The sequence below is a fragment of the Vanacampus margaritifer genome, chromosome 3, assembly GCF_051991255.1.
Source record: "Vanacampus margaritifer isolate UIUO_Vmar chromosome 3, RoL_Vmar_1.0, whole genome shotgun sequence".
Classification (NCBI taxonomy): domain Eukaryota; kingdom Metazoa; phylum Chordata; class Actinopteri; order Syngnathiformes; family Syngnathidae; genus Vanacampus; species Vanacampus margaritifer.
Genome location: NC_135434.1, coordinates 13262753 through 13282672, shown reverse-complemented (window position 1 = coordinate 13282672; position 19920 = coordinate 13262753). Strand labels below are relative to the sequence as shown.

The following is a 19920-nucleotide window of genomic DNA, read 5'->3' as shown; positions in this document are numbered from 1 at the left end:
TAAAACATTTCAACATAATATATAAAATAAAGAATTAAAAATGTTAATAATGTCTAACAGTGGATAACCCTTTACTTTGCTTGTAGGTCATATGTTATTACAGTATACATGATGTCAGATGATACACGGCCCTGTGATGTCACACGTGCGAGTGTCATTGCTGTTAGCGCGTGTGACGAGAGGAGGATACTGATTCACTTAACACTCGTGGAGCGTCAAGACCACATTACTTCATATTCATTACACCGTAAAGAACATGTTATATCGCACACGGGTTTACATATCAAGACAGCTGACATTCACGCACACGCACATGCACGCTACTGATTCCTCCGCTGACTCGGTGTTCGTTAGTCATCCTAGCAAAGTGTGACAGATTCCCTCAAATCTTCTTTTTGAACTTTTTTTTTAGGTGCCTTTTCATGTGTATGGGATGCCATCACCATCTGTAATGGTTAAAAAAAAAATACAACGCACACAAAAACACGACAAGTGTCGTTGACGTGAGAATATTTGCAGCGACATTACAGTAGAAAGGGAAGAATAAAGTGGCATGCATATTCATGAACGATGCCGCACGAGTCGACTCACTATGGCTGTGAACTTGTAAAACTACACTTGATGCAAAAGACTCGCCAACATGGAAGCTTCCTCTGAGACGCAGAAGTGGATTCAGCCACAATGTATAATGTAAAGTTTCTCGTGTTTTTGAGCTCACAAGCAGATATTAAGTAGCGGTTCTTAGTTTATGGTAGCACTCTGTTCTTAAGGTGGCGATGTTACCTAAATTTGTGTTATTATTTGTTTGTATTATTATTATTTTTGTTTAATTTTTGTCTATTTCTGTCTTTTCATAATAATAAATATTTGGCTGCTTTTGTCATGGCCATATTTTTCATTACTGAAGCATTTTTTTGGTCATATTTTTGTCAGTTTTTTCCTTTTTTTTCTTCTTTTTTTTGTAACTTTTCAATCACTTTTTGCTTTGCTTTTTTGTTTTCTGGGCATTTTTTTTCTCCTGACTTTTTTCTTTTTTATTGTCCAATTTTTGTCTTCCCCTTTTTTGGGTCAGTTTTTTCAGGTTGTCAATTTGTGTCTATTTGTTGCTATTTTTATTGTATTTTTTATATATATATTTTTTAAATTACTTTTAAACTAGAGTTTCAAATGTGATATGAACTGAGTTAATTACTCTTTGCCTTTTTTTCTCTCTCTAATTCATAAAGGTAGGCATCCATTTTAGAGAGGGGTTTACTTGTCTTAAATACACTTGAGGTTATGAACAGCGCTGCACCGTAGGACCGTTGCCAGGTCAAAAGACTATGGAAGACCCCTCTAAAAAATTACAGAAAAAAAACACGTCCAATGAGGAACAAAGATGTCTTTTATTCAATAATTGATGTGTAAATTAACAATTTACTGCCAACACTGACAGTAAACCAAAAAAGCAGTGTAATGTTAATGGAAGGCAAGTATTGTGTATGCCACAAACACAACATTTGAGATCACAATGGAATAATTTATAAACAGCTACAACAACATCAATGCTTCATGGTGACATTTTGTTTACCGTAACAAATTCGCCTGTAGTGTAGCAGAAAATTCAATTAGTTATTTTGTAGAATATCTTCCTACTCCTAGCACAGCGTTACCTAAACACCAATCGTCCCTACAATATTTCTGGTTTTGATAATGATGTTGATTGTTGTTGTTGTTATTATTATTATAAGTAAACCTCAATTGACCTCAATTCAATTGCAAGCTTTCATATTCCAGACCGTTTAGAAGGGATAAGATTGAGTGTTGTATTTTACAAATGTTATGTTAGTATTTTAATTTCTGATGCAGTGTGGCTAAGCTAATCCCCCCCCAGAAAAGAAGCTGTTAGCTGGTGTGTGATTTAAATACTGCCAAACTTGCAGAGTTGTCCGACGTACTGTATCTGCCAAAAACGAGGCTACAAATGGGCCGCGGTGCAGAAACAATGACAATTCCCATGTAGAATGTAGGCTAATGATCTCCGTGGCTCCTCCACGAGAAAGGATTCAATTATTCAGAACAAAAATAGTTCATTAAAACGTAATTAGAACAAAATAACTTTTGCAAACTAATTTGCCTTACGCAGCCTCAGTTGAAAAAAAAAAAAAACTGTCTAATTTGCTGGATTCTTTCCAGGAGCAGCAGCAACAGCACAATGGCGGCTTGTCTTGCGCCAGCCGAGTGTCTCAATGTGTGTTTACGCTCTTGAAAATTCTCGAGGAGTTTTTGTTCAAAAAGTTGCTCGGCGTTAATAATTAATTCTGTGATGTGTGGGCGACTTCTTTGCGAATCACTTTTTTGATTTTGCCAAGAGAGTTTGCACTACAGCAGTGGTGGTCCAAGATGTATCTAGTCATTTGAAGAAAAAAAACAGATCCCGAACACACATCCCAATTTTTAACTATTCGGAACCGATTTTTAAAACGTGAAGCACGGGAAAAAAAATTTTTCTTACTGCTTGTATAGTATGTGGTTTACGATGTCCAACAGAGCACACCACACGCATAATGAGATCTCCAATCTGATCATCGGGTCCTTGCTGTCTTTGATCGCAAGGGAGGAAACGAGCGAAGATTTAGCATGATTAGCATGATTAGGATCACTATGATGGATATTTGCCAGTACAGGCTGCCACTTGTGATCTCATTGTATTCGTCATGAAGCAGCATGTGGCTAATTATCCAAGATTGTTTCAAGTCACTGCAAACGTTGTGATCACGAAGCGGCTCAATGTTTAGTGTTTGTGACCACAGCAACAATGTTATTTATACTGCATTCAGTGCGCATCTGCTCTTTACAATTTCCCATTTAAATATCTTATGACAGAAATACAGAAAAATAAATGCCACATGCAGCTAATGCTATACAGCACCATAGTTCTTTCGCACTCATGGGAGTTCATCCTTTGACGCTATTTATAGATTCTTATAGTGCTTGGAAGATTGTTTGCAAAGCGTAATTATATAATTACTGATGCATACTCCTAGACATTAAAGTTCTATAGTGAGCGCTGTAAAAAAAAAATTCTGGCGGGGACTAATCTAATCACCTAATTAATGATATAGGGCGGCACAACGGGTTGAGTGGTTTATGATATTGCAGTGATATGGGGGGGGGGGTGTTGTGGGTAGCATTTATTGGGTCTGAGGCATTTTGTTTGTACTCCTTGGTGGAGGTAACCATCAAGAGGTAGGACATCCAGTCATGGAATCGCCCGTGGGGTCTTGTGTTATTGTTTTTCTTTGTGTTTCGTGCCAAGTGGTAATTTAATTGAAAATGCTTGCTCTCCTCTGAAAGAAAGAAAAAAAAATGTTCCTTTGGATGCTGGCTATTTATTGGATGCCTGCTTTTATCCTCATCCTCTGGTTTACTAATTATTTTTCTTTTTCATCTTCAGTAACTGAGCTTTCTCACTTTGTCCTCTTCCATCTTATCATGTACCCTACATGATCTTCTGCCCTTTTTGGATTTTCTAAGCATTTCGAGCATCTGTCTTTTTGTTGCATTGACTTTTTGTCCTTCATGACGTCACCCTTTGACATTTTTTTTCTTCTCAGGCTGCTGGCCACCTCTGCAAAAATTGTCTATGTCCTTAGTTAAACAGATCATTCAATTCTACCCCTGAAATGAAATTATTATTACATATAACCCATACTTGGTTTAGTTTTTCATGTTTTATGGAAGAAAAAAAAGACGTAGGCCATTATTTTAGCGGGTGATGATATTCTCTTGTCGTTCCTCACCTCCTACTAATACTTGACCATCCACTTGTTCATTTTTCTTCTCGCCATCATCCCACTCTCTCTGGGCAATGTTTCAGGAAACATTTGCCCAAGCTGGTGGTCAACAATTTTCTTTCGCCTTCATTGCACTCGTGCACCTGTTGGGGTTTTTGCGTCCAAGACCCCCCACCATATCGCCTTCCTGAGAAGCCTCTTTAAGATTTCCTGCTCTCGGGGTGACTCTGGCACAGCCCACTTCCTTCAGTTTTTGCATCGTGACAGTCCAAAGCCTGGGGCTAAATACTTCACATGCAACAACTCAGACGCTCTAATCAGACTGAAGCCTCAGCAGCAGTAGCAGCTTAAAGAAGGCATTTTATGTTTTTTTTTTTTCCACAATTGAAAACAGTTGTCTGGGGTTTTCCTGGTTTTAACTTTCATCACACCATCTACAGCATGGGTGCCCAACAGTTTTTTTTTTTTTTTAAACGCAAGATCTACTTTTCAAGCAGTTAAGATCTTGAGATCAACCAGTTTAGCGTCAAAATTTCAAACACCTTTTCCAACCTGCATTAACTCACCGCACAGGCAAGTGAAAATGCTTTCGTTGTCTTGTCGAACCCTCCCCCCCATGGATAGTGGATGGATATCTTGAATGTTCATATCTAGATATCGATATGATATTAATTATTCGGGTCCCAGCTGACTTGGGGCAAGAGTCGGGGAATACCCTGGGCTCTTCACTAGCCAATAGCAGGCCAGATTCTGTATACAAGCATTCGCACCAATGGACAATTCAAGACAATTCAGAGTCTTCATTGAACCTGACATGCATGTTTATTAATTGTTATTGAAATGTGGGAGGGAAGTTGGGAGTACCTGGAAGAAACCCACGCTAGCCACAAAATCACAATTACAGCCCAAAACCGGTTGACTGTGAGGCAAACATGGCAACCACTATTCCACCGTTCTGTCCTCCAAATATTTCATCTTTGTATGTTCTGAAACTTCACGGCGGCCTCTCCTTGTGTGTGGTCTCCAGACTGCAGCAGTCTTCCATCAATCCTCCAGCTGTCAGGGTCTGCTCGGCCCTGGCAGCCGCCGGCATTCTTATGCACTGTGTTACATAACCATGAAGAAGAGAAAAAAAAAAACAAGCGGGACAAAATGAAGGACGGTGGTGGAGAAGGTGTGAGATGAGTGGAGAACAGAGGTCAATGGAGGTAAAAGAAGAAAAACAAGACAGAGAGCAAGACTGGTATCATGGTCTTGTCCACTCAAAGTACTTACAGTATAATTCATTCGGATGTGGTCATTTATGGCCGACAAGTGTTTTTAATACAATTATTTACTTCTTTTCCTTTCGGCTTTTCCCTTCAGGGGACTAGCTTCATGTCCTCTTTAACTACATCCATACTGTAGTAAAAAAAAAAAAAACTGCCTTCCCCAACCTGCCTGCAAAGTCTTGTTACATCATATAAATAAAACGAAAGACAAAGAAAATTTGAACAAACAAGAACAGGGAAAACAAAACTAACAAAATAGGGCAAAAAACTGACTAACCTGACACAAATCAGAAAATTGTTACTAAGGCATTAGAACAGGTTGGTGAATAATTTGTGGTTAGGGTTGCATTGCCACTGTAGGAACATAACTTTGACCTTAACTTGAATTTGCAATTGTACGTCTTTCCTCTGTTCCAGAATGAAAGTGACATCTCACTTTAAGAAAAAAAACAGGCAGATAAGCTAATGAAAGAGAGAGCAAATTTCACGGCAGTGTGATTTAAAAAGGAACCAAAATGTGAAACATGACCGTCCAAAGAGCTTTATGGGGAGGATGTTGCCACAGGCTGTTGTCCTCCTAAGGGGGGTGTTTACTGAGGTAAACCAACAAGTTGAAAGCGCATGTGTGTTATGGCCTTGAGACAACCGGCGCGCTCGCACTCTCAGCCTTTATTTGATTGTTTGGTGGCAAATGGATGAGGGAGACGTCCTGGATGTCTGCGGGCGTTCACCGACTATTCTAAGCCATTCCCTTTGTTTTCCTTATGTCTTTATATCTGTGTTGTTACATTGTCATTTAGCCGTGCAAGTAAAAGAAAGTCCTTTTGTTATTTTTTTACAATTAAAGCAATTGACTATCTCCTTCCTTTAACCCGTGGGCGTTATTTTGTTTTGATTAAATTCTTGTAATTTTTGCCAAAATCTGGCATTTCCTTTGAAGTGTGATAACTTAGTCATTTATGAATATTTTTTTCACTTTCAACCGCTCAAAATGTTCACTGGCATCAGACCTATCTATACATATATAGTAAAAAAAAAAAAAAAAAAAATTAATGCCCTATATGGACAATAATACCACTATTATGCTAACAGCAAAATTAACTATGCTGTATATATGTATATATATGTAAAATAAATATCTAATTTGAATATTTCATATGACATATTTAGAGGCTTGAATAAGTCCATAAGTCATAACAATAGAATTTTGTATGCATGCCCAGTTTTCGCACAATGGCAGTTTTCTGAATAACACAAAATTCTTGTAATTTTGCCCAAATCTGGCTTTTCCTTTGAAGTGTGATAATTTACTCATTTGTGAATATTTTTTTTCACTTTAAGAAAACAAAATGTATTACACTGTTAGCAGTGTCAGATTTTGCACGGTGGTTACACAAGTGCAGGGAAGCAGGATGGAAGGAAGGATTCTAAAAGAATAATTTGTTTTCCAAACACGGTGTTGAAATTAGTGAAAGTCTAACAACCAGGACTCAAAGTAACATACAAATGCAAGCAAACTGATGAGACAAGGAACACCTGGACAAGACGAGTGGCTGAAGGAGCTCATTGGTAGACATTGGACCGACCTGATGACAGCACACAAAAACCTAATGAAATTGACAAGCCATGAAAAGAAGGATGCAGGGAAAACTCAATACTAATCGAGTCCAAACCAGAGCAACAAAAACACAGATGACAAGCACTCAATTCATTTTGCGCGTTGTTGATGTTTTAGTTTAGAAGAATAAGTTTTATGCATAGAAATAAGAAGCTTCATATGTTCACATTTATGAATGCTATAAAAAAATTATGCATGAATTAATTACTATTTTCAAATCAGAACAAGCACTATTGTGTCAAAATATGCTATTATGAAAGCTATTTCTTTTTGACCGTAGTGTGATAATTGTAAATAATGAGAGAGAAAAAGAAAACTTTGACTCTTTAGGTCTTTCCCAATAGAATAGCTGTATTCATCTGGAATCCCCCCACCCATTTAAAAAAATAAATAAAAAATATTTATCCAGTTTCTGTAGCACTCGTCATCCTCATTAAGTTCACAAGGAAGACTAAATGTTAGCCAATTGCAGGGTTCTATTTTTTTCTTGTAAATATTGAACTGCTGTCTAAGGAAGAAAATGTTCAACGCTGCTGGTCAGCATTATTCTTCGCAATATGGAAGCAGCAGTTCCAAATGAACAACAATTAATTTTTGATTAGTGGGTCAATGAAACATCATCAAATGTAACATCAAGGTTTACAGTACCATTTCTACTACAATATATAAAAACTTTTTTTTTTTTAATGAATTCAACAATTAAATTGAATTAAACCAATAGAATCAACTTTTCCCTTTTTATCTCAGTGAGCACTCCTTAACTTTTTGGTGTCCAATGTGTTTTTTGGGCCCTCATTACAATTCCGCGCCTCTGTTAGGGTATTGAGTCCTGGTGTGTGATTGATGACACTGGTGTTTTGCTGCCACTGTTTCCCCCGGTGTGTCGCATACCACATACAGTGTGTGTGTGTGTTGTTTGAAAGTCATTAAAAGTGCGATGGAAGGCTTTGAGAGTCTTGAGAAACCTTGTCCATTTGCACCCTTAGTAAGCATCATTGTGATTTATCCAGGTCTACTTGTGGACACACACACGCCGTCAATATTAGAGAGGCGTGTACTTGGGAGAGGACACCTGAGTTTGTAAATCAGCCCCCCCCCCCCTCCCTCCCAAAGACCGTCTGCTGCTCTCGTCGCGTTTTATCTACATCTTTGATCACCTTCTTACCAATCTGTCATCCCCCTCCTGTCCCTTCCATCCTTTGACTCCATTTGTTTACGCCTCTCTTTTCATTGCGCTTGACCTTTTGCTTTGTCTCCATCTGTCGCAGTCTATTATGCACGCACACACACACAGAGCTTTACCACACGTTTCACTTTCGAGATCAGGACTGTAGCTTATGTACGCAACGTCTATCCCTGTCTAATTTGTTCCGTAACTTTGTATAAAGCTGAAAAAACTAATGATGCTGTTGCGGTTTTAGCCAAAACAGGAAACTCCTCTTGTAACTCTAACATAGTTTATTTGTTTCGATTTAGCCCTAATGAAGCCATCCCACATAAACCAAGAGCACGACTTTGTCATATTTCCCTCGGGGGGGGTTCCAGTGTGCCCCTCCTTGTGAAGGATTGTGCTGCACTTGTCTTAACGAGACAAATACGTCAGGAGGAAGTCTTGCTGCGTGCATCCACTCATCAGGGCACATTAGCAATCACCGGACGCTCAATGGCTAGTCCAAAGTGCCTTTTGTTCCTCTACGGTCTATTGGATAATGGACATGAAAAGAAATAGAGAGAGCCGTTCAAGTAAGGAAGTAGTCCGGGGTCACTTCAAGGAAACAAATACCCTCTAGCTGGAGAACTCCATTACTTCCATTAACTCTATAGTTAGCTGCTAAGCCATATGTTAAACAACTGGCAAGTTGTGTGTTAAAAACCATTGGATACTCTAAAACCGATTTTGGCATGATTTTTGTGCTTCGTTTGCTGGTGGAATAGGCACAAACAGCTGGACACGTACTGACACTGTTCTTGTCTTTAAGTTGGGACGGTGCATAATTTGTTGTGTGCTGCTAGGAATTAAACCCTGGAAGAGGGAAAAAAATAGACTCATTTTTGTCACGTCAGGTAATTGTTGTTTAAAACATGCTAGTTGCTACAGAAATGTTTTGCATTCACTTAAGAAAAAAAAAAAAGATTTTCTGACATTTCTTAGTTTTTTTTTTTTTTAATACTGCATAAGTTTTCTGTCATAAAAAAATATTCAGAAAATCAAGGGGGTGGGGGTTGTGGAAGACATAAATAGATAATAATAATAAAATAAAAAAATCATTTATTTAAGTATTTTTTTACTGAATGCCCCTCCCCCTTTCCCCCTCATTTTTCGGAATATTTTTTAGAACAGAAAAAAAATATCTGTAGAACTGAAGGAAAAAAACTGAATTAAAAAAAAAATACACAAAAAACAAAGCTCCCCCCCAAAATTAGTTTGGAACAGGAGGGTTCTTTTTTTCAAGTGAATACAATACGCTCGCTTCCTTCCTAACAAAAACAAAATAAACACTTAGATTGGCTTTATGTCACCTTGCATACTCTTTAATGTCACTGTTTATCTAGCAAACACAGTGCAATATATGCCGCTTAACGCTATGCCTTGTGAATTCAAGAAGAATCAAACCCAAAACTTCATTAACTAAAAAAAACCACATTAAAGCCATGCGGTTTGACATCATATTTTACTGTAACAGGATCTATGAATTTGGAAATAATAACTTAAAAAGTCTTGAAAAGGTGAGGAGCCTACTCGAAATGTTGCATTCTTACTGTACATCCTGCACACATTATATTTCCACATTTGAGAAATAACACAAATTCACAAATTTAATTTTTTCTTTGCCGATATGGCTTGTAAAATAGGCTTACGTTTTATTTAAACGTATTAAATAGGTCTTAAAAAGTATAGTAAAGTATAAAGTATAAGTCATTTAACTTGAAGAAATTACAATTTGTCATTCGTCAAGCAAATGTTAATGGAATGACCAATTAACAGCTGGTCACAAGCTGTTGCAGGATTATTTCTTAACTAGACATCAGTACACACTCTACATTGCATCTAAAGCTCTGTCAAGAGTTTAGAATTGAACCGTGTGAATGCAAAATAAGAGTGCATGCTGTGTATGCCCGTGTTGCCATCTGTTCTGGCGTATACAGTGCAGACATGAAGTTAAAGTTACATTCGTAAACATCTACAAATTAAAATAAAATTGAGTACAAGAATTCTGCCTCTCCAGTTTTGACACTTGACATTGTTCAACAGTGTCTCAGAATGATGCAGAGGAGCACTTAAAGGGAAGTACATTGTGTCAAAAAGTGACTTTTTAATGGCATGTAAACATTTGTTTACAGATCAGTGGTATTTCAATTCATTTCAATATCCAAAATTCCCAGAACAAATTGAACTTTCTAGTTACCACCGTATCTAATCTGGGTTAGATTAGAATTGTTGCAGCGTGGTGTGCGAGGGAGGCGAGAGGGAGGGCGGCCGCGAAGAGCTGCGTTCCGTAAGGGAGAGGCGCGCAGTGGAGTGTGAAAGGAGAACAGGTGGCTTCTGTTTCTGCCATCCAGCTTTATTTGCCGTCCTCCCCGCCGCGTCCAGGGAGACGGTTTGATGGCGGCGCTTTGCGGCTTCGTGCAAACCTTGCGGCCCGCTCGCGTTGCCGAGTTCATGTGCGAGCGTGAGCGTGTGTTCTTTCACGAGCAGGGTTCCGCTTGGTTTAGAAACAATTAGAACAAGCTGCAGGAGCCCGGAGAGCCCCGGTTCTCCAAATGTCACCCAATTAACAGTCGACGGCAAACACGCGAGCAGCACGCTCCCTCTCGCTCTAATTGTTGCGCCGCTCTTCGGGAGTCGCTGGCTTAACACCTTAACTCATCTCGACTCAAGAAGAAGACATGTTTAAAAAATTGTACTTGGATGCTGTTTTTGGTCAAGACCATGTAAGATCTGGATGAACAGCTCTTTATTGTCATTGCACATGCACAGAGTAGGGATAGCCTGGTTATCTGCGCCGATATTTAGCATTTTAACGGATATCGGCATCAGCCTTTTTTTAAAGAATCATATATGGCTGATAATAGGTCATTTAAAACGGTGCTCACTTCGGTGAACTCATTATTTAAGTTTTCATTCAACTTTCTAAAAGATGCTGCTGACCCTGGGAATATCTTAGAGAAGGGAAGACACAAGGAAGGGGGAGGAATCTTGAGGATCTTGAGTGTTTAGCTTGTGAGTCTGAGTTGGCTTCAATTAGCCACATTAGCAATTCTTCAAGATGAGTTGCCAGCAGCTCCTCGGTGGCCATTTTGTTAACTCATTCACTGCCATTGACGGCTATAGACGTCAAAAATTCATTTGAACTATTTCTATTAGTTTAACATTTGTTTCTACTTTTGTTAACAAGAGTATGAAAACCTATATTTTTTTATTGTACATTTAGAACAGATATAAAATTTGTGATTAATTGTGAGTTAACTAGTGAAGTCATGCGATTAATTACGATTAAAAATGGTAATCGCCTGACGCCCCGTATTTTTTATAATCTTTAAGTCGCGTCAGGCGATAATTTTTTTAAATTGTAATTAATTGCATGACTTCAATAGTTAACTCAAGATTAATCACACATTTTATATCTGTATTTCTAAAAATGAATAAAAAATCAAAAAAAAAATCTTGCTAACTAAGGTGGAAAAAAATGTTAAACTAATAGAAATAGTTCAAATGAATTTTTGACGTTTATAACCGTCAATGGCAGTGAATGAGTTAAGGAATTCAAATAATCCAACCACCTTGCGATTGAGTTCACGCCTCGCATGAGTCTTATTGCATTTTTGTCATCTGTTTGTGACATGATGAAGCAGCATGTGGCTCATTACTCAAGGTTATTTTCAAAGTCCTTTTTCCGTGTAATTTCAAACAATGTCAGGAAATCCATTTGTAACATCCGTGTTCTTTGGTTGTTGTTTTTCTCAGGCCAACAACCATCCAGGGCGGTGGTCAGGACCAGGCAACAGCAACAGCAACAGCAGCAGCAGCAGCCTGCCCCTAAAGGAGCGAAGAGCATTGCAGGCCGCGGGTGCACCGTCCCCTCCGCCGCGCGCAGGGGACCTCGCTAATGTCCCCCATCACCTGCCAGCTCCTTGTTCCGCCAGGGAGGAGAATCACTGCCACTCCCCTGCCCACGCCCCGACTACAGCCCATCGTTCTTTCATCGCCGCCACCCAGCCTCACCTTCCTCACACGATGCCGGAGAGACCCGAGTCGTCCTCCGAGTCCTTAGGAGGAAGCTTAACATCCCGCAAAGGGGAGCATCACCACCCCAGCCTCATCCCACGCGCAGTGGGCGCCTCCTCCACCAGCCTGGCCAGCAGGGGTAGCGTCTCTTCGACGGGCCTCCCGTCCCCTCCCACCCCCGCATCCGCCTCCTCATCTTCCTCCTCCTCCTCCTCTTCCTCGCCCTTCACGGGACGCCTGGGGCAACCGCCCCGGGGCCCGCTATCCCTGCACAGCTACTCTCGTAAAAATGTCTTCCTCCAGCACTCCCTGCACAGCGCCGAGCTCCAGGCGCTCACACAGACAGACACTTGATCGCAAGCGGACATTTTGTTTGAAGAAAAGCAGTGCACATGTTTAAAAAAAAAAAAAGAAAAAGAAAAAAAAAGAAAACAAACAAGACAAATTCACACAGACATACAAAGGCACTCGCAGGTGCTGTTCAAGTCAAACAAAGAATATGAGAAAAGGAGCAGAAATTTAGCCAACACAACCACTTATGTCACGGACAAGATTCGCTGACATTTTGTCCATCCACGCACGCACGCACACACACTTAAAGGCACTCACTCACAGGTGGTCTTTTGAAAAACGCAAAAGAAAACATGAAACACCGGCGAAAGACAACCACGCAACAGACCTGGATGAAACTTCTGACATTTTGTTCATCCATTCTCTCAAACACACACACACACGCACACACACACACACACACCATGTGTCAGAGCTCCCACGTGGTGTCATGCCGACAGTTTCGATGTGCTTACGCCCACGGCTGCACACTAACAAGCACACACACACACACACACATATCCAGTCATCCTCATAGATGGCTAACAGGAAACAGGATGAACCTCAACCTGAAATGGTGTTTGTTATTTTATTTTATTATTATTTTTTTAATCCTTTAATTTATTTGATTCTTTTTGCTGCTGGACGCGCTGGGGACTGATTGTCACATGTGCTTTGCAGGGATACTCGCCGATGCCGTTGTCTCACGTTGCCAAAATGTATGCATCACTTCCTGAACACCCTCCATCCATCCCTCCCTCCATCCATCTATGCTTCCCTCCTTTTTTCCTTCCATCCAGCGTGCGCAGGGTGGGGACACTTAAAGGGACACCTAACAGGTGAGCGTCATGAGCCGGTTAACGAAGCTAAGTTTTTCAAGAAGGGAACTTAACGTGCGCATATTAATGTTCCAAATTACCGTTGACAGAGAAGACAGATTGTTTGGGTTTTGAAAGAGTCACACAAACTCAACTTGGTCTGTCTTAGCCAAGCTTTGTTGCATGGACTGATGAAGCCTTCTCGGATGAAAGGCAAATTGTCTTCTAAGACATTCCAGTTGCGATTGATTCAATGCCCTTTTGAATTTGATCCTACAAATGCCGGTCATTGACAAAGAGGCGGTTTGCGGTTACATACTCACACGATGTAGTTTGTGCATTGACATAAGAATACGTGATCACAGGATGCTCAATGACCGCAGTGCTTACTGCTTTTCATTGGATTGTTTTGTTTGTGGCCTAAAAGTGTTTTGAATATATATATTTTTTACTGTAATTATGACGGTTACTATTATGTTCTAGTACGTCTGTGTCACATTCCGTCTAGCATGCAAATTTGTGTCAACAGAAACAAAACTGGCCAAAATGAAAACAAGGTCAGGATCAAGATCACTGATTAAACCGGGACCATTAAAAAAAAAAAAGTCAAACGATGACAATATATATATATAAAAATCTGGCAAAAAGGCAGATAAGCCTGATTTAAAAAATGTGATTTTCCACCCATTACAATTTATTCTAATGATGATTTTAGTGATGGGTTAGCGTTCTAACTTGGGTACAAATTGGGGTTACACAATCGATTGCGTATTGGCCCCTGATGGGAAAAAGATTCACGACTTCGTTTTATAATTTACTCCCGCACTACTCTTGTAAAATCAATATGTCACAAATTATACACAAAATTCAAAACTCCTAAAAGCATGAGGTTTAAAATAATAATAAAAAAAATATATATATATATAAATTTGTGGAACATTGCTCTTTATTTTTAATCAATGGACAGGCAGCATGGTGGTATAGAGGCTATCATGTCTGCTTCACAATTCTGGAGTTCTGGGTTTAAATCTTGCATGTCATCCCAGTGTTTGTGTACTTTTGCTACAGTTTACGCCCCCGATTACAAGAAATATGCATGTTACTTTATTTGAAGACTCTAAATTGTTATTTGATGTGCATGTTCATGCTTGTTTGTCTATACAGTACGTGCCCTGTGATTGGCAGGCAATCAATCCAAAGTGTACGACATCTTTCGCCCCCAGCAAAAAAAAATCAAAAATTCCAAGAATGTTGTCGTCAGTTGTTTGTTCCAAAATGTCAAAACATTTACAGAAAGCTAAACAAACATCAAGTTCTCAAAAAGAGGTTACTGAAAACTGTCTGAAAAAATGTCCATGCATCCCCTCATTGGTGTGTACTTTATCAGTAAAAATGGAACCAACAAATTGGCCTAACTGCTTGGAGAGAAAAAACAAACAAACAAAAACCGTTGTGGTTTAGCCATCACACTTGAGCTCAGATCATCTTAAAATGATTACCTCGCTTTGTCATTAGAATTAAAGCAGAGCTGTTTTACTGGTAAGAATATGAAAATGTTGCTTAACTCATTTGCTCCCAAAAACATATAAAAACGTTCTATTTTAAATATGGCCATGGTCCCAAAAACGTATTTATACGTTTTAGAGCATACAGAAGGCTTTGATGCAGCCTCTGACCTGAAGAGGTCTCTTAAAGCAAAGGTAGTTATGACAAAAAACGGCCAGCGGGTGGCAGCAGAGTATAAGAGATCAGCTAGGGTCATGTTGCGACAATCTCTCAGTGTTTTCAACAGGTTTGTGAATAATGATGAAGCTTAGCTATATTCTAATGCTAATTGCTGCAAAACAGATACAAATGTACTTTTTTTTTCCTGATGAAAGAAGAGACTCTAATCTTTCTTTTGGAGGTTCCATGTTTTTATAGCAATAAAACACAATATTGTGTAGGCCTTGCAAAATCAGTCAAATTCCAGTAAAACAGCCGGGAGCGAAGAGGGTTGCTTGAGTTAAAATGGCTGGGAGTGAATGAGTTAAGTTACAAAATGCATGTAGACTTAATGCAGGTTTTATGACGGCAACAGTTTGACCGAGGAACTTTGATTAGTATTTGTATTATTTCCTATGAGTAAAGTGTTTCCAGAAATGAACAAATGAGGTTCAGATTGGTCACAGTGGTTCCACTTTTTTAGTGATACAGCATATTAATGCAAGTTTTGTGCTTTTCTAATATGGCAAAAGCTAATCAGGTTTTTGAAAGAGGTCACATCCAATTTTTTTGTCTCTAACTTAAAACCTCGTTAGTATGGATCCATTTTTACATTAAAAGTCAAAGTAAAAGGTTATTGTTGTTGCCAGCCATTTTGGCTCGACTGCGTATTTTTTGCTGCTGGGTGCCAGAGACCCCCTCCCTCCCTCACTCCCCTCCCCTCAAACCTTTCCTCTGACTTCATTCACCTCAGCCCTGCTAACCACACTCAACTTTATTTAAACATACAATGTTGACATTCCATCTCATTGAAGACTCAAGAAGCTACATTTCTAATGGTGGGAATATTATTTTTATTTTTCTATTATTGCCTTATTTATGTTTACCACCATAGAAAACACAATGAACAATCATGTGGTGAAAAGGACAGTAATAACTATAATGTTGATATTATGAAAGAATCAAAAGTAATATATTATTTTAGCTTTTCAAATGTTGCTGAGTTTATTTTTGTTCTGGAATCACTATTTGAATTGTAAATGACTGTACATGTACATATGATTCTTATGTGAAGGTGTAGACAAACACATCCGTCCACAGACTAGTTAGAGTAGGCAACATCATTGAAAAAAACAAAAAACAGAACAATCATTGCGAAGAAGTAGAAGAAGAAGTAATAGCTTGTATGTACTCGCACTTGTGAAGGCCTTTGCACTTTAGCTCAGTGCGACCTCAAAACCCTCAAATCATTAAAACATATAATTCAAAAGTTTGGAAATGTGTGTTTTGAAGACTGTCAAACAATTCTTTGTACTTGTAAATTTTATACCTTTGTAAAGTCTTCTTTTTACCCACCTCTGAAATGACACCCCATTCAATTCAGTAGAGTCAAGCTGGTTTCAAATTATGCCCCATTTAGAAGGAAAGCATGTTCTTAGGCTTAGTACCAAAAAGCCATCCCACAGCAGTGTGTGGTATACTTGATTCCCATTTGTTTTTTTCCATTTGAAATGAGTTCCATTTGTAAGCACTACTCAGTTCAATGACTTGCTTATCACACACTGCTGTGGGATGAAATTTGTCTGTTTCTATCACATTGCTGTGACCAGCATGCACTGCACAAACACCGTCCCACAGCATTGAATGAATACAACTGCCGTTCCACAGGAGCGTGTGACCACCGTCACATACTGTAATTGTCATGTTACATTGTTGGAAAACTGCAGATGTCCATTTTAAATGATTGATGTTTGTGGGATAAGTAGCACTGTGCCATCCCACAGCAGTATGTGACAAGCAAGACATACTCAGTTGGCATGTCATACTTTTGAAAAGCCTTTTTATTCCCTTTTAATGCTTTGCCCCGTTTGTATGGAACACACATTTGTGGGTTGAGCGGCACAATTTACTATGTGGTCACACACACTGTTGTGGGATGGCATATGCGTTGCATTCATCTTACAAATGCATTATTTGTACAAATGGGTCACTGTTTCCAAGAGAAAGCTTTTCAATGGCGAGGCAAGACACATGAGTATGTGGTGATGGTCACACACTGCTGTGGGACAACAGTTGTACTGCTTGTTCCTTACAAATGAAGCATTGCTTCACAACGGAAGCAATGGAGTTTGTCCTGCTGATCACACACTTCATTATTATTTTTTTCTGAAGGGGCTGTGGGATGAGCATCATAAATGCCATTCCACAGAAGTGTGTGACCTACATGGTATCCTCAACATTGCACGTTTATAGGCATGAAGGATGCTTAAAACACAGATTTCCAAAGCTTTTGTTGTATGTTTATTTAAGCTGCTTAATTCCAGTTGAGGTTGAATTATGAGTCTTTTATTTCTATACTGTATCTTTGACCAAACATATGTGATGCACACGTCTGTTTAATATAATTTTGAATTGCTACAAAATGATCAGGATTAATTAGTTATGTTGTATTTTGGGACTCGTTTTTGGCACCATCAATATTTTATCACAGGATTTTTGCTCCACTGTCTCTGTTCTTATGAATATTTAAAGCCATTAAATCAATGAAAACACTTGAACTGATTTGACTTTCATACTTGCATGCTGTTTTTTAAAATGATTGTGGTTATTTTTACATCACGTTAGTTGTTATGACGGCACATCAATAAATGTGATTTACCTGCAGAGTAACCTTGAAGCGTCAGTCCAGTCGAGATGGACGCCGGCATTCATTTTACTGCGTCCGTCCTGTCTGCTGCTGTGATGTCCCGCAGCGGGTGGACACTACGTTGGGTACACCTGATATTCACAGCTCATCAGCAAACTGCAGAAGCCTGATAACGAACCTAATCATTTGAATCAGGTTCAGACATGCAGAATAGGGGCACGTCCTATTAATACAGATGTTCTATAAGTTCTCCTGCATTGATTTCGAAGGGTCCAACACTGTCACATCAATTTCCTTGACTTGTTTTTGAAGGACCAACACGTTTGTGTGAAGCTGCCAGACTTCTCGGTCCGAAAAGTGCCTCGGCTTTCGTCTCGTGTGCGATGACAAGCGTGCATCCCTCAGGGCGTCAAAGGTAGTGTATGTCTGTTTGTTGCGTGTGCGTGTGCGCGTGCATCACAACTTTCATTTATTTGCCTCTCCATTCCACTTGACTACGCAGGCTGGCTGCAAGCCTAACCAGTTGTGTCACTGTGACACCTGAGCAATGTGTGTGTGTGTTTGTCACACACACACACACACACACACACGCCGTCACTGAGGCATTTCTGTTGAATCGCTGTGGATGTTTTTGCTCCATTAACTTTAGTGTCCTGCCATCCATATCGTGTCATTATTCCTTCATTTGTCCCTTTTTGTTTCCCATACCAATCACATTTTGTCAAAAAGCTATATGCCATCACATCATATTGAATATATACTATATACTGTATATATGTGTATGTAATCTCTGTCTTATCACATACACACAATGTCAACTTTTTTCTTATTTACATATACAGTGTCGCCTTGAGATCCGAGTGACTTTACTGTCTTTCTGGTTTTGAGATATGAGCTACTGATTGGCCAATTTTTCGCTCTGACTTGCAAACTTGCGATCTGAGCGTTGTAATATATGGTGGCAGGTGCCTTAACTCCACAACAAGCGAGTGGCAGTTTGGCAGATGACATAATAAGTAAATATTCTTCCAAATGAGGCTTCAAGCTGCTTATTGCCGCTCAGTTGAACGTTACTATTAAACTAAAAACAAAATTTAAGAGATTACACATGTATCTAAAGGAGCCACATAGACTCTGTTACCTGAATTTTAACATAAAATGGAAAAATCCTTGCAGGCTTTTAAAAAAAATAAAAAAAATTGCATTGATTTTGCTGTGCTGTTATCCTTTAAGCAGCAAATATCTGAACACAAACGGTGCCGCAACTCATAGACAGGCGGCATAGCAATACTCATAGGCATATATTCTTTATCCTCTGCAATTAACAACTTAATATTACTACCATACTTGAAAAGACGTGAGAGGAGCTGAGCCTCCAGAACAGTATGTCTGAAAGTGTGACAAATTATAAAATTTTCACTTGTATTTAATCATGTTGTATGTTTTCAACAAATAATATATCAGAGTGCTATTTCTCTTATTTTTTCTCTCAAATTTTTATGGGGAAGCTGGTAAAGATTAATTGCCTTTCCATTCATTTCTATAGGGAACAATGATTTGAGATATGAGCGGTTTGAGTTGCAAGCAGGGTCAAGGAATGAATAAATATAGAAAAATAAAGGCACCGCTAATCCAAAATTGCAAAGTACTGAAGTCACAATTTGGCAAATTTCATATTTTTTCAAAAATCTATACTTTCGGTCAGTCCACACATTGTGGGTGTCATTTTTACAAATCATTGACCAATCTAAAGTGTTGGAAGTGGCTTGTCCTCTTTGATGGCGCTATGTTAATGTTTGAACAAATGTCAATTTTGAAGGTACAAGGTTTTGGCTCGACGCCAGGGGCATGCAAACATATTGCTCGGTACATTCACATACGCAGGATGTCAATTTTCTATTCGCATACATTAGATATTACATAAATGACTGTCCATTCACAAAAACATCATTCATCCAACTGACAAATTCTGTTTCTTTTTATACATGACTTAAAAAATTATCGATGTTGGGTTACCACGTGAAATATCAGGATGCACCTGAAATTAACTGATAAATTCTCTTGTAAATTAATTTTTCCTTTTTTTTGTGGTAACTTTTGCCTATTTGCTGTTTTGTTTAGTTTTTTTTTTGTCGGAACGTTCTTTGCTAAAAATTTCACCTATTCACTGTTTTTGTGCGTAATCTTGGTGTAAAAAAAAAAAAAAATTGAATTTTGGAGATTCATTTAGACAACAGTTATCATTAGGCAATTCTAAACTTTTTCTGCGATCAGGCTCAGCCACTTTCCTTAAAATGTGTGGGTTGCCATGTTGGTGCCCTCTCCCTGCTCTCATCCCTCACTTCACATGAACACATAACACATTTTTGCTGCCATTTTAGCCCAGGCATTTCTCCGCATTTGAGGCGGGCGGGCGGGCTTGGCGTAGTCGTACAACACGCACACGGTGCTCGCGTTGCCCACTCGGTGTGTCTCTGTACTTGACGAAGCAAAAAATCAAGACAAATTTATTCCTGTGCAAGAAGCAGA

The 19920-nt window shown here is 39.1% G+C and overlaps 1 protein-coding gene across 4 annotated transcripts in view; it reads left to right on the top strand.

The window, feature by feature from the left end:
• The window catches only part of ccser1 (coiled-coil serine-rich protein 1), a 118725-nt gene extending 101423 nt beyond the window's left edge, over positions 1-17302 (top strand). For 2 of the 4 annotated variants that reach the window (XM_077562192.1, XM_077562191.1), the window contains exon 11: positions 11632-17302. In XM_077562192.1, the coding sequence (XP_077418318.1) occupies positions 11632-12246 (615 nt within the window). In that variant the 3' untranslated portion in view covers positions 12247-17302. The remainder of the gene's footprint in view (positions 1-11631) is intronic. The other 2 variants (XM_077562193.1, XM_077562194.1) reach the window with 2 other exon arrangements.
• The last annotated feature ends 2618 nt before the right edge of the window (positions 17303-19920 follow it).